The sequence below is a fragment of the Neovison vison genome, chromosome 1, assembly GCF_020171115.1.
Source record: "Neovison vison isolate M4711 chromosome 1, ASM_NN_V1, whole genome shotgun sequence".
NCBI classification, from domain to species: Eukaryota; Metazoa; Chordata; class Mammalia; order Carnivora; family Mustelidae; genus Neogale; species Neogale vison.
Genome location: NC_058091.1, coordinates 77,388,613 through 77,404,790, shown reverse-complemented (window position 1 = coordinate 77,404,790; position 16,178 = coordinate 77,388,613). Strand labels below are relative to the sequence as shown.

Below are 16,178 nucleotides of genomic sequence, written 5' to 3'. Positions count from 1 at the left end.
CCAGCACTCAGAGATTGCCCACAGTTCTTTTTCCTCATGCTAAGAGGACCTCCTAACATCAAAGGCTGAACTTTGCCTTGTTCTGGTGTTGTCTCCACCCCAAACTGAACATGAGCTGACGCTACATATATGTTTGCTCAGTGCATATGCTCCAGCTTCCCTCATGAATAATCATTACTTCCCCCATCCTCTTCAACAATATGTATTTAATCTACCACCCTGAATTTCCCCTTTAAAACCCCCTGCTTCTTAACTAAGAAACTGGGAGATGGTCTTTGGACCTCAGTCTACCATCTCTCCAGCCCCTTGAATAAAGCAAACTTTCCTTTGCAACCAACATTTTTTCTGGAGTATTGGCTTTCAAGTTGTGAGCGCTGAACTTGGGTTTCAGTAAGACAAGGTAGAATTTTTAAATGAAGAACATGGATATTTAGCCAAAGAAATTTCCAAGTAAAGTGTGGAAGGTGCAGCCTGATTTTTCCTTGCTGCTTATCATAAAATGTGAAAGGGAAAATAAATTTAGGAGTGAACTGTTAAGCAAAAGGAATAAGTACTCGATGATTTGGAAAATTCTCCACCTATCCAGACAGTGAGCCCCAGACACAGGACTAAGAGAGTGGCTGGACAAACTTGCAGATCCAATCTGCCACCTCAGCAGAAGGCAGGGATGGAGATGTAGTTGATGAGGAAGGATCTGTGGAGGACCCTCTTGTCCAATGGCTTGGATCATCCTGAATTGAATGTAGAACTGGTCATGTTTTTAAGAATTCCATACAAGTAAAAATAATGCTGCCTGACAGAAACAAAATGAAGGAATAAAAAGTCTTAAGAGCAGAGTCACAGATTGAAAAACCTGAGTAGATGGGAACTCCTTGGGTAGAGAGAGCAGGGCTGCCACCCAGGTGAGCTAGAAAGGCAGACCCATCCCACTACCAGGCCCAGAAGACCGTGTATTCAGCCAAAGAGGATATCCTCAGGTCCTGACATCTAATGGAATTTTCCCTGCTATGTTTTGGATTTACTTGGGACCCATAACCCCTTCTTTTCCTTTCTTTTTCTTTTTTTTTTTTCTTCCCCCTTTGAAATAAGAATGTCTATCCTAGCCTGACCCACTGTTCTGTTTTGGAAGCAGATAATTTGTTTTCTGATTTTGCAGATGGAGAGGAATTTTCTGCAAGAAGAATCATACCCTGGGTTTCACCCAAAAATGTTTAAGATAATGAGATTTGGGACTTTGAGTTGATGAAATGTTGGACTTAGTTGTTGCTAAAATGGTTATGACTTCAAGGGATGTTGGAATGAGCTGTATGTATTGAAGGACATGCATTTGTGGGGGACCAGAGGATAGGCCTTTACGGGTTGAATTGTGTCCTCCCAAAAGATAGGCTGAAATCCCAACCAGTACCTCAAAATGTGACCTGCTTGGCAAATAGGGTCTTTATAGGTGTAATTAGTTAAGATGCAGTAATATGGGAGTAGGCTGGGTCCTTAATCTAAAATGACTGGTGTTCTTAAAACAAGAGGAGAAAAGACACAGCTAAAGACACAAAGAAGAAGATGTCCATGGAATGATAGAGGCTGAGATTGGAACAATACAATTTCAGGCCAAGGAACACCAAGGACACTTTGCGACCTTCTGCTCGCAAAGACCAGAAGTCAGAGGAGGCAGGGGAGGGTTCTTCCTTACAGGTTCAAGGGAATAATGGCCCTGCTGACACCTTGGTTTCAGACTTCTCCCTTCTAGAACTGTGAGAGAATACATTTCTGCTGTACTGTAATACCCAAGTTTCTGGTATTTTATTTTTCTTAGAACAGCCCTATAACACCAATAGTTGGGAAACATGAACCAAAGTTTTAACTGTTTTGAGAATCAGATTACTCCGTGTTCTTGTAAAAAAAGTTTCTACTGCGTACTGTAGCCCTCAGAAATATTTGTCTCATTCAGGAGCTCCCAAAAAAACAGAAAAACAAGAGGAGCTGTTTTTCTGACAGGATTTTATGTCCTGCAGGAATCAGCAAAACTAAGGGGTTCTGTGGGACTCAATTCAATTAGTCAATTGCTTCTTCTGAACCAGATCAAATTCTCTCAGCAGTTTCTCCTTTGTGAGTAGAATTTTTTCTAGGAAAAGGTGGTATAGATAAATATTATGTTCATCTTATTTTAAAGAGCTGACAAAGGATAATATTTTTATATAATATTTGCACTAGGACACAACATTAGCAAAGAGGTAATATGCTACTCAATATAAATGTGGAATGCAAATATGAATCTATACATAAAATATACATACCTGGTTTCTCTTCCTTTTTTACTTGTGGCTCTAAAAATATAGGTGAACATTAATAATGATTATATTAAGATATTTTTTCTGTACTCATGCATATTTCTTTTTACATATTATTCATTGTTTTTTAATCTGCCACATTTTCTTCTTATTATAAATGCAGTAAATTGATACAAACAGACAAATAAATGTTCTCATTATCAATCACAGTAAGAATTATTTTGAGATAAAATGAAAATGTTAATTAAGAATTTTATGAGAAGTTAACAAAAGGTATTGTTTTATACCTTCAGTGAACAAAGATTGAAGGAAAATTTTAGCACAGCATGTTCTCAGAAACACAAAGGATATAGGAAATACAAAAGATATTAGAAATATGAGGATTTAAAGCACATTGTCTACACAAAATAGTTAAGCTTTTGGCTTTAAGCAAAATACTCAACTATGAAATCAGGGGATGAGTAAAAGCACGCATTTAAGATTTATTTTATTTATTTATTTTTTTTTGGCATGCATATAACATACGTGGAGTCCTAGGCTTGACTTCTTTGCCTAGAAAAAGTTTTAAAATGATTAAAGATCAGGTCAGTAAATTGTTTCGAATTGACATTGAATATGATAGAACATTATGTATTTGAAAACCAAAATAAAATAAACTCCAACAATTTTTCTTTATTTAAATTCTACAGGATATGTAATTTAATGTCTACACATAATCACTAATTAAAAAAATCATTTTTGAATAATAAAACTCTTAGTTTAATTTTATTGTACCATTAAAAATAATTTGCTTGCAAACTCTTATGTGTGCAATGTTAACTTTTAAATCTAATATTAAAATAGAACACAAAATTTTATTTTGAAAAATTACTTCTAATCCTTTAATATTGAAGATAAAAATATTAGAAATACTATTTTCTTTTCCATTAATATTATTAATGTTATCTGTCCCAGTATAATATATTAAAAATGATTGCTACTGAATTTGAAACTCCAGATGACTAGAAATATATGCTTTTATTGCTTGTTGGATCCCTAGTAAGGACTGGCAAATTTTTTATTAAAGACCAGATAGGGACACATGGGTGGCTCAGTGGGTTAAGCCTCTACCTTCGGCTCAGGTCATGATCTCAGGGTCCTAGGATGAAGCCCCACATTGGGCTCTCTGCTCAGCAGGAAGCCTGCTTCCCCTGCCTCCTCTGCTTGCCTCTCTGCCTACTTGTGATTTCTCTCTCTGTCAAATAAATAAATAAAATCTTTAAAAAAAAAAAAAAAGACCAGATAGTGTATATTTTTAACTTTAGGCCATATGATTTCTTTCACAACTATTCAGCTCTGCTGCTGTAACTCAGAAGCAACCATCAACAACATGTAAATGAATAGGCATAGCTGTGTTCCGATAAAACTTTATTTACAGAAAAGATTGGTGGTCAGTCTGTAAGCTGTTGTTTGTCAACCTCTGCCATCTCCATAGTCAGTTTTAATTTTCCTTATTTTTTTTAATCTCAACAAAGATTTCAACAGTAAACAAAAGTATCTTCCTTCTATCTATATTCCTTTATAAGTATCATCCAGTACCTTTCCAGCATTGTTCAACTCAGGTTTTTGGAAATGTCATCTTTATTTGCTTTTTCTACTTCCTGACCCCCATTTAATTAATCCACTAAAATCTAGCTTCAATTTCCACCATTTTATTTATCAGGTCTCTCTGGTTATCAGTTCTGCCCCCACCCTGACTGCCCCACTTGCCAATACCAATAGATAAACTAACCTCATCAATCACTTTTTCCTTTTTAAATTCCTATTCACTTGACTTATTCTGATTAGTCCTTACACATAAAAGTATAGAAAGCAGACAAAAGTGTAAAACACTGGCTTTAAAGATATTGGACATAAATAACAAAGGACAGTTATTTTTAAGTGATGGGGGAAAAATGAGGTTTGTCCTATGATTGTCCCAGCTTAATGCCTTAAGAGAATAATAAGGCTTTAGCACAGGAATGGAGCTAAATTGATGAGATGGAGCTAGGAGTCTGGAAAGGCCAATACAGCTACAGATCACAGGTCAGAGTCATGTAAAGCAGAGAACTGCAAAGAAAAAAAGAGATAAAGTTTTGGGGATTTGTGAAAGACCCCTTAAATCTTCACATGAGCACTAACCAGCATAGGCTTACAAGGAAACTACTTAAAGGCAGAGAATGAAACAATACTGTAGTTCTTTACAGTAAGGATTGATGTTGGGTAGTGTCAGTCTTCCAAGTTTGATCTTGAGCTTCAGTATTGTGTTGGTTGCTGTGAGTTATTTTTTTCCATCCCACATAAGTTTTAGAATCAACTTTTCAGCATTCACAAAATAATTTGCTGGGATTTTGATGGAAATTGCATTGAATCTATAGATCAACTTGGGAGCAACTGATGTCTTAACCACATTGAATCTTCTACTTCCCAAACTTGCAGTATCTCACAATTTATGCAGAGGTTTTGACTTTTTAATTTTTTTAAGGGGGGTTTTGTTCTCTTCACTTTTTATTTGGCTACCCTCTACTTAGGCCTCAGCTCAACCATTTCTTTTTCAAAAGGTCTTTTATCTAAGGTGGTTGGGCTGTATTCCCTTTTATGCAACAATATGATTTTTTAGAACTTTTGATCATTGTTAATCACAACCTACTATATATATTAACTTGAATGAATACCTTCCCTTCTAGCCTGAGATATCTGAAAACAGATAATGTTTATTCGTCACTGAATCCAAGGAACTGGTATAATACCTAATATATGATTACATAGTGTGCACTCAATTATAGTTTTTTCACTAGGTAAATAAATAAAATAATTAATGAGAACAGGAGAAGGTAAAAAAGATGGAGAAATGAGTCAAGAAAAATGAAGTTAGGAAAATGTATGAATTCAGGAATTACATTAGAACACAAAATGCATGTTAAAATTATTACATACTTTCTTGGACTTGGCATAACAATCCACCTCTCAGCTTTCTAATACTCAGGCAAGGATAAAAAGTGCAATCAGTTATAAAATTCAAAATGTTTTAAAACATAAATAAGTTTTTAAGGAGAATTCCTGGCATAGCAATTTCTGGTACAGTTACCTGAGATAAATTTGTTTCATGTGTTCTCAGGGGAAAACATAGTATAATGTAGTATAATGTAATAAATAACATCTTTAAAAAAATCCCTACCATAAATATGTAACAGTTTTTACAAGATTCCACCCTCTGCTCTCCTATGGACCAATTATACTATACCAAGCACACTCTAATAAGAGAAATGTTATTTTGGGCCTAATCAGTATGGCTTAAGTGTACAGCAATGTACTCTGCCTAAATGCAAGCATAAAAGCACAGTTACATTAAAATCACAAACACACAGAAATTGTATGCAAATATAAGATTGTTCAATTATGCCCTTGAAGCCAAGCCAAATTAAGAAAATCTTCACTTGTAAATTCTACTCATTCCCATAATCCGGTTGTGATAAGTACTGGACATCTATTAATTCCAAGAAGCTGTTTAATTAGAGCTCATGAACAGCAGAGAGGGGCAGAGAGAGAAACAGACTCCCCGCTGAGCAGGGAGCCCAACATGGGACTAGTTCCCAGGCCCCTGAGATCATGACCTGAGCCAAAGGCAGACGCTTAACTGACTGAGCCACTCAGGTACCCTCAGGGTTGTTTTTTACGTGTGTGTGTGTGTGTGTGTGTGTGTGTGTGTGTGTGTGTAGGTTAAAATATATATATATATAGGGGCGCCTGGGTGGCTCATGGGTTAAGCTGCTGCCATTTTGTACTCTACACTCAAGACATACTGAAGTAATGTGTTTCTAAACACTCGCTTAAGGTGTCTTTTGTCTCTGAGCTGTCTTTTATGTTGATCTCCCTGTCTAGAACATTCTTCCTCTTTTTAATCTGGCTGAATCTCATTTATTATTCAGATATTATCCAAAAAATAAGCTACTCTATATAGCTTTCCTTTAATCCCTCAGACTGATTTGGGTGAACCTTTCATATTCCAATATTATTCCCTCTCTTTATATATATTTTAACACTAATAATACTGTATTGATTTGTGTTTACTTGATTATCTCCTCCAATATCCTATAACTTCCATATAAACAAGAATTATAGTGCTTCGAAAGCTTAGCATGCTTCCTGAAATATTGGAATTTATCAATAAATGAATCAACTTCATTAAATGAATATCTACTATGCAAATATTCTATACCCACAACTGAATGCAAATCAGAACTATAAGCCTCTCACCAGAAGCCTGCTAGGGCACATGCCTCACTGTGAGGCTATGAGACCATTGCTGCTGGCTATGAGACCATTGCTGCTGCCAAGTTAGAGGCTGACCTAAGAAAGGACCATTACTGGGTTATAAATGGGTAGATTAGCTAAGGGAACAAACTTATACATTCTAGAAAAGATACCTTAAACGCGAAAAAAAAAAAGTAACTAGATATAACCAATGTACAGTCTGCAAAGTCCTAATAAATGGAAATGCTACCTTTAAGTAACACCTCATTTGACATTCTCTTCAAGATTAATTTGTTACTTCTAAATAATTGAGGTGAATGCAGTAAAAGTTATTTACTGATAACCTATTAAATATTATATGGGATGTGAAATAATAAATCTTAAATTATTTATGCAATGATTAGGTAACAGTTCCAATTGCTCCTGATATCCAACTCTAGGTCATGACCCTAGCTGTGTCATCTTCAGGAGTCACATACGTTTTCTATGTTTTCTATAATAAAAAGCAAGTGTGCCTTCCTCAATGGGGATCAATTCCTTAAGATATAAGCAAAAACAAACAACAAAACAACAAAAACAAAGAAAAGAAGAGCAATATACATCCTTGTGTTATATCATTGGATATTATATTTTCTGTTGTATCTAATTATTACTTGATCAGAAATAAAGTATTTCTGGCTCAGTAATATATTATTATCTAATACACCAATAAATTATTTGTACAGACTTTTGACTCTCAAAGAAATATTAACAGTCAAGTTTTATGTGTGCATCAATAGCCAAGGGTTTATATCGAACACAGATCTATGTAGCTTAGTGTAATAACAATTCTGGGTCAAGAAATGGGCCAGAGTAATGTCAATAAAGACTTTTGAATTATCTGCATTTTAACATATTTTTATCTAAGTTGATTAATTATTAACATTGATCAATAATGGAATAATTTCGTTAAAGGACTTTTTAAAAAGATTTTATTTATTTATTTAACACAGAGAGAGTAGGGAGAGAGCACAAGCAAGAGGAGAGGCTGGCAGAGGGAGAGAAAGAAGCAGGCGCCCAGCTGAGCAGGGAGCCCAATGAGGAGCTCCATCCCAGGACCCTTGGGATCATGACCTGAGCTGAAGGGAGACGCTTAACTGAGTGAGCCACCCAAGCGCCCATTTAATGATCTTTCTAATTCACATATCCACAAATACTTAAACATCTCTTAAATATATTATCAGATAGCCATCTTAATTCACTAATGAAGTAGCTTTATCTCTATGCTATGTTTATCTTAAACACTCTAACCACCTCTACAATATGATAGATATACAACATAACCAATCAAAAGTGTCCAAAAGCCTACTCATCATGAGGTCATTTTGACTTTGAATTTCAAAACTAAGAAAAATAAAATTCACAAGCAGAAGTTGGAAACTGCACTTTCATGAATTTATTCAAAAAATTCATCATTTGATTAATATCACAGAAACTGCCTCGTTATTGGAGCTAATGAGGAAATTAGATCCCTCCATATGGATTTATTATACTTTAATTTTAGTAAAGACAATTCAGTTAAACATCATAACATTTGAATTTTGTGAAATGCTTAAATGTAGTATTATTTTAGACATGTAAGTATGAAGACCTCAGAAAATTTTTACTTAGATAATCTAATTGAGTATCATTAAATAGACCATTAAATTTCAATATAAGATAAGAATTTGATATAAAATCAGTAGGAGCTTATAAATTTTACAACATGTAATGAGAAAATTTTTAAAGTGGAGGGATCTTAGAAATCATCTCGACTACTTTCTTGTTTTCCAAAATAAATACACCAGACTTCACAAAATATACAGGGCGATATGTGTGTTATGTTTCTGTGCATTTTCCCTCTGAGATATCCTTGTCAGTCTAGGTCCTAGAGAAGCGGTTCCCAAACTGAATTCCCTGGAGCAGCAACAGAAGCAGCAGCATCCGCAAACTTGTTAGAGGTACAAATCCTTGGGCTTTACCTTACACTCACTGAATCAGAAACTTTAGGGGTGGGGCCCAGCAATTTCTCTTTTATCAGCTTTCTTTTTTTTTTTTTCTTCCAATTTATTTATTTTCAGAAAAACAGTATTCATTATTTTTTCACCACACCCAGTGCTCCATGCAAGCTGTGCCCTCTATAATACCCACCACCTGGTACCCCAACCTCCCACCCCCCCGCCACTTCAAACCCCTCAGATTGTTTTTCAGAGTCCATAGTCTCTCACGGTTCATCTCCCCTTCCAATTTACCCAAAAGCACATACCCTCCCCAATGTCTTTTATCAGCTTTCTTGGTGATTTTAATGATCACTTAAGTGTGAGGACTATTATCCTACAGGGATAAAGTAAACATTTCAAGATATGCACCCAAAATAGAGTGCAGCCGAGACTGATTTTTTTTTTTTTTTTTTTTTTTTTTGAGAGCAGCAGTGAGGAAGCTCACATGCACATGTGCACGGTGGGGGAAGGGCAAAGAGAAAGGGAGAGAGAGAGAATCTCAAGCAGATTCCCTTCTGAGCTCCAAGCCAGATGTGGGGCTTGATCTTACAATTCTGAGATCATGAACTGAGCCAAAATCACGTCAGCTACTTAACCAACTGAGCCACCAAGAGGCTTGAGACTGATTTTTTTAATGACTTGTGGTAGTCAGTGGACACAAAGAACAGAAGGATTAGTGCTAAGAAGTCTTGATAGTTAAATCTCACCACTAAACTCTAAGTGTGTTTTCAGCGTTATTGAGATATTATTGACATACTACATATGTAAGTTTAAGGTGTAAAAAACTTGATGGTTTCATACACATATATGTTGTAAAACAGTTACCACAACAAATTTCAGTAAGATGTCTATCACTTCGCATATTTATCTCTTTTTTGTGTATGTCGTGATAACATTTAAAATTGACTCTTTTAGCAACTATGAATTATATAATACAGGATTAACTGTACTCACAATACTATATATAATATCCTCAGAAATTATTCATCTTATAATTGAAAGTTTGTACCTTTTGACCAATATCACACCAATTCCCATATTCCTGAACTCCTGGCAACTGCCATTCTATTTTCTACTTCAATGAGTTCAGCTTTTTCATATTTCATATGTGAGTGAGAATATACAATATTTGTCTTTTGCATTTTTCATGTATAAACTTTATTACATTGAGGTACATTCCTTCTATACCCAACTCATTGACAGATTTTTTTTTTAAGAGTCTATTTATTTATTTGACAGAGATCACAAGTAGGTAGAGAAGCAGGCAGAGAGAGTGGGGGAAGCAGGCTCCCCGCCAAGCAAAAAGCCCTATGTGGGGACTCTGGGATCATGACCTGAGCTGAAGACAGAGCTTTAACCCATTGAGCCACCCAGGTGCCCCCCCATTGATAGATTTTATCATGAAAGATATTAAATTTTGTTGAATGCTTTTTCTGCATCTACTGAGATAATTATATAATTTTCATTTTTCATTCTATTAATATAGTTTACTACATTTATTTATTTGTGTATATTGAACCACTTTGCATTCCAGGGACAAATCCCACCTCCTCATGGTGTATAATCCTTTTAATGTGCTGTTGAATTCAGTTTGCTAGTACTTTGTTGAGAATTTTTGTATTATATTCATCAATGTTATTGACGTTTGACCTATAGTTTTCTTTTCTTAGAGTGTCCTTATCTGACATTGATATCAGGATAATATTGGCCTCATAAGATGAATGGGAGTTTTCTCTCCTTTCAATCTGTTTGTAAAAGTTTGAGAAGGATTTTCATTAAATCTTTAAAGGTTTGATAGAATTTATCAGTGAAACCATGTGATCCTAGGCCTTTCCTTGTTGGGAGGTTTTTGATTATTGATTCAACCTCCTTGTTATCCATCTGTTCAGATTCTCTATTTCTTCATGATTCAGATTTGGTGGTTGTATGCATGTAGGTATTTATCTACTTTTCCTACTTGCTCAATTTGTTGACATACAATTATAGTAGTCTCATAAGATTCTTTGTGTTTCTGTGGTATCAGAATAATGTCTGCTCTTTCATTTATAACTTTATTTGTGTCCTCTCCAAGATTATTTCTATTCTAATCTTTATTACATCTTGCCTTCTGGTAACCTTAGGATTAGTTTATCCCTTTATTTCTGATTTCTTGAGGTCAAAGTTAGGTTGTTTACTTTCTTTTTTCTTAATATAGATGTTTATGTCTATAAACTTCCCTCCTAGAACTGCTTTTGCTGCATCCCTCACATTTTGGTTTAAGTGTTGTGTTTCCATTTATATGAACTTCCAGTTCATTTGTTTCAAAGATATTTTTTAATTTCCTTTTTGATATCTTCTTTTTTCCATTGGTTGTTCAGGGGTGTGCTGTTTAATTCTACTCATCTGTGAATATTCCAGTTTTCCTCCTGCTGTTGCCTTCTAGTTTCATACTATTGTGGTTGGAAAAGACACTTGGTATGATTTCAATCTTCTTACCTTTTCTAAGATTGTTTTTTGACCTAACATGACCTATCATGGAGAATGAACTTGAGAAGAATGTATAATCTGCTGCTGTTGAGTGGAATGTTTTCTATATGTCTATTAGGTGCACTTGGTTTAGGACACATTTGACATTCAATGTCTTCATATTGGTTTTCTCTCTAAATTATTTATTCATTGTTGAAAGTGGAATATTGAAGTCCTCTCCTAGTATTGCATTGTTGTCTATTTCTCCTTTCAATTCTTTTAGTATTTGTTTAATATATTTTGTTGCTGCTATGTTGGGTGCATACATGTTTACAGTTGTTTTATCCCCTTCAAAAATGACACATTTATCATTATATAATAGCCTTCTTGCCTTTTTATAGTTTTCTTAGTCTATTTTGACAAAGCATAACTACCTTTGGTCTCTTTTGGTTTCCATGTGTTTGAAATATCTTTTTCCTTTCCTACATTTTGAGCTTATCTGTGTGCTTAATGCTGAAGTGAGTCTCTTGTTGGCAGGCAGCATACACATTCTTTTGAATAAAGAATTTAATCCACTTCCATTTAAAGTAATTCCATTAAAGTATTATTTAAAGTAAAGTAATTATCCTAGGTAAGGACTTAGGAATGCCATATTTTTGCTTTCTCTTTTTTGTATTTCCTTTGTTCCTTTCTTTCTTGTTTGCTGCCACTCTTTGTGAATTCATGATTTTCTATAGTGGTATGCTTTGAATCTCTTATATTTATCTTCTCAGGTATTTCATGTAGTGTTTTGCTTTGCGGTTACCATGGGGTTTCCATAAAATATCTTATAAATATAACGGTCTTTTTAAAAGTGATAAAAGCTTGCCTGCAATTGCATATAAAAACTCTCCCTTTTTATTCCCCATCCCCGTATTTTATGTTTTTGTTGTCACAATTTACCTTTTTTTATATTGTGTATCCATTAAGAACTTATTATAGCAATAGCTATTTTAATACTTCTGTCCTTCAACTATTTGATATAGTTACTTATACCAGTATGTTTTATATTTTCATATACTTCCATGTTACTAATTAGCATCCTTTCATTTCAGCTTGAATTCCTCTTTTCAGCATTTCTTGCAAAGCAGGCTCAGTGGAGATAAACTCCCTCAGTTTGCCTTTTTTTTTTTTTTTAATATAGGAAAGTCTTTATCCCTTCTTCATTTCTGAAAGACAACTGTGCCAGGCAAAACATAAGTGGTTGGCAGTGGTTTTTCTGTTAGCACTTTGAATATATTATCTCACTCTCTCCTGGCCCGCAAGATTTCTGCTGATAGATATAGAGGTGTCCTCTTATATATAATTTTTTTTTTCTTTTTCTGCTTTTAAAGTTTTCTTTATCTTTGATTTCAGACAGTTGCATTATAATGTGCCTTGGAGAAGATCCTTTTGGGTGGAAATTGGTCTGTCCTATTAGCTTCATGAACTTAAATGGTCAAATCTCTCCCCAGATTGGTAATATTTTTAGCCATTATTTCCTTAAATAAACTTTTGTCCTTCTCCTTCTCTTCTCCTGAGATTCCAGTAATGCATAGATTGTTGTTGTTGTTTTTTTAATAGTGTTCCACAATTCACATGGGCTTTCACTGTTTTTCATTCTTATTTCTTTTTGCTCACCTGAATGGATGATTGCAAATGACTTGTTTTCTAATTCACTAATTCCTTCTTTTGTTTGGTCAAATCTGTTATTGAAGCTCTGTATTGTATGCTTCAGTTTAGTCACTGCATTCTTCAACTCCAGGATTTCTGTTTGTTTGTCTTATAATGGTTTTTATTTCTTTCTTGAACTTCTCCTTTAGTCCGTGTGTTGTATTCATAATTTCATTTAGTTGTCTTTTTAATTTGTTGTGGTTCACTGAATTTCTTTAAGAGGATTGTTCTACATTCTTTGTCAGGTAGTTCCTTAGGGTCAGCCATGGAAGCTTCATTAGTTTCTTTTGGTGGTGTCGTATTCCATTGATTATTCATGATCCTTCTGTCTCTGTGTTGGTATGTGCATATTTGAGTAAGGAGCTACCTCTTTTAGTCTTTACAGATTGGCTTCAGCAGGCAAAGCTTCTCACCAGTCAGCTCATCCAGAGATTCTGAGTATGCTATCTCATGGTGTCCGTGGGCAGGATTACTACTGGAGTCTTTGGGCAGGCAGATCTGGTATCTGGTTTAGCAGGTGGGCAGGCCTTGTGTTTGGGTCCATTGGGAATAGCCTGGTGCCTGGATCTACAGGGGTTTGACTATGTGCCAGGGACCACTGGGGTGGGTTTGGCATCTGAGTCTTGGGGACTGGCCCAGGGCTAGGATAGTTTAGGAGTCTGGTTTCACAGAAGTCAGCCTAGAGGCTAAGGTCATGTGAGCTGGCCTGGTCCTGGGCAGGACAGGAGCCTAAGACTTTGAGATCCAGTCCAAAACCCAAGACCTCAGAAAGCCACCAAAAATGACCTGGTGCTTAGGGAGGGCAGGAGCTTGGGGTTATAGGAGCCCTGTTGGGCCCTGGGTCTATTGGGTTTGCCTGGCTTAGGATTAGGCTAGGAGTCTTGATCTATGGGAACTTGCATAGAGCCTGAGGCTGCAGGTCCCAGCCTATGCTGGGGCAAGCTTGGATCCTGGAGACTGGGGGAGTTTGCCAGTGCTGAGATGGGCCAGCAGCAGATTCATGGGGTCTTCTAGAAATCTTGTGCCTGGGTTGCTGGCTTGAGGCTGTGGGAACTGGTCAGGTCCAGGGTGGTCTGGGTGCCTAGTACCATGGCAGCCACATGGGACCTTGAGAATCAACCTGGTGCTGGCACAGGCCAATGCTGGTGTCTGTAGCAAAGTTGAGTACTCTCTTCACTCTTCTTCTTCCGTAGGGAGGATTTCTCTTTCTGTGCTAAGCTGACCAGGTATGGAAGAGGGGTTGGTATTCCTCATCTGGAATACTTAGCTCTTGTGAAAGTATTTTTGTGTATAGACAGTTTTCAAATTGATGTTTTGAGGAGGGAATGGACACCAGAAATTTCTATACCATCATCTTGCTAATATTATTCCCACATGTTCTTTAAGCTCTTCTCATGATCTCATACATTTAGTTAAGAGACGGCATTGTATCAGTTTAAAATCTTATGTAGCTTCTCGGGAAAACACATGTGCAGATATATGAATGAAGTACATGTGTATGTCTGTTTGTACATTATCTGAGCCTATATATTCCTTAAGGTCCATATTTAGAGAGCAATAAGTGTAAGAACAGTGTAGATCGTTTGTTGGAGGAGAATTCTATAAGGCAGTGGTTCTCAAACAATAGCATAATCTGGGAACTTATGCTGGGGCGCCTGGGTGGCTCAGAGGGTTAGGCCGCTGCCTTCGGCTCGGGTCATGATCTCAGGGTCCTGGGATCGAGTCCCGTGTCGGGCTCTCTGCTCTGCAGGGAGCCTGCTTCCTCCTCTCCCTCTCTCTGCCTGCCTGTCTGCCTGCTTGTGATCTCTGTCTGTCAAATAAATAAATAAAATCTTAAAAAAAAAAAAAAAAAAAAAAGAAATGTACATGCTGAACCCCACCCCTGACCTCCAGAATCATAAACTCTGGGGGTGAGCCCAGCCCTCCAGGTATATCAGACACACATTGAACTTTGAAGTTGCTGATAACCATGAGTACATTTGTTAATACTATTCATTTAACAAAATCTGTGGCTATTTTTTTTTTTTTTTTGCAGTTTTGAGTTCTAGGTAATTGTTTATGTTACATTTCAGTAAATAAGGCTTAATTAGAATCAAAGAGAAAGGTTTCAATCTACTGAGACATAAACGGATAAAGCCAAAAAGAGAACATGCTTATGTGTTTCAACTTTTCAATATATATGACAGTAATATTCTATTCAGATGCTTGCGATTGGGATCTATAAAGGATGTGATATGAAATCAAATTCATATGATGCCAGAATTTTTTATTTTTACAAAGAAAACAAACCATTGTAATTCTGATGTTTTCTTGGAGATAGTAACTGGCTCCATATCACAGAATATGTTTCAAATAGTAAGAAGCAATATAACAGGTATCTACATACATGTATTTATCTATTTATAGGAATTTTAGTTTTTTTATAATTTTATTATGGCTTTTATATTTTATATTTTTGTATTTGAATTTTATTAAAAAATGAATGAAATTATCAATGTAATATTTCCTATTTCTACTTCTACTATGCATTGACTTAAAAAAATGGTCATATTCAATGAATAAAAGAGAAAGTAGAAGGAAAAAATGAGTAAAAAATATTCTAAAATATAAGACACATGAATGATAAAAATCAAAGCAGTTTCAAATTACATAAAAAAGTAAATAGCACATCTATAATTATAAATACTAAGGAATTTTTAAAGTAACATCTGACAAAAAATAAAATATTGATCTAGTATAATCAGAAACTCTTAATGTGTAGTGTGCTGGGGCAAGCAATAGATAAGAGGTCTTACAGGTTGGGTTTGGTTCTCACTCAAATACTCTTTTGCTATGGAAGCTTGACATGGCCATTTAACTTCCTCGGTTTTTCATTTACAAAAAGAAAAATGGAGGAAGTTAGATTAGATGGTTTCTAAGATCTCATTCAGGTAAAGTGATACAATTATGTTAAGTATTAATTTAAATCTAAATAGTAAATCATTTACAAAGGAGACACAATTCAGATAATCAACTTAAAAAATTGCAGCATTAATTTCTTCTGAGCTTATTGCTCATTAGTAAATCTGTTTGCTCAATTCGTAATAAATTTTCTGCTGTTGAAAGCATGTTTAAGTCCAAAGAGAGAAGAACAAACTTTGTTTCTAAAACCAGTGCCTCTGTTCCAGATATAATGTATCTATTTACACAGTTATTTATTAGTACAGAGCAAAAATTGACTCTGATGTAGATTTACATCTTCACCAGAAAGAACTATCAGACAGGCACTTTACCTTTTCAACTAAGTTGAAGATTAATATCCAAACTTTGTACCATAGATATTGAATAAGCAAGCCATTTGGAGGAGAATATCATAACAACACTTACGGAATGCTTGAACCCGTTCAGTAACCTTATTATATTTTACTAGAAGCCACTGTTACTCAGCTACATGTTTTATGAGATTTTGCAATCTTTTAACAAAATT

The 16,178-nt window shown here is 35.4% G+C and overlaps 1 protein-coding gene across 1 annotated transcript in view; it reads right to left on the bottom strand.

Moving 5' to 3' along the window:
- TRDN (triadin) overlaps window positions 1-16,178 on the bottom strand; it is a 297,181-nt gene that overhangs the window by 3,574 nt on the left and 277,429 nt on the right. The window contains 2 exon segments of the mRNA XM_044238841.1: window positions 2,292-2,321; window positions 2,811-2,837. Of these exon segments, the coding sequence (XP_044094776.1) occupies window positions 2,292-2,321; window positions 2,811-2,837 (57 nt within the window).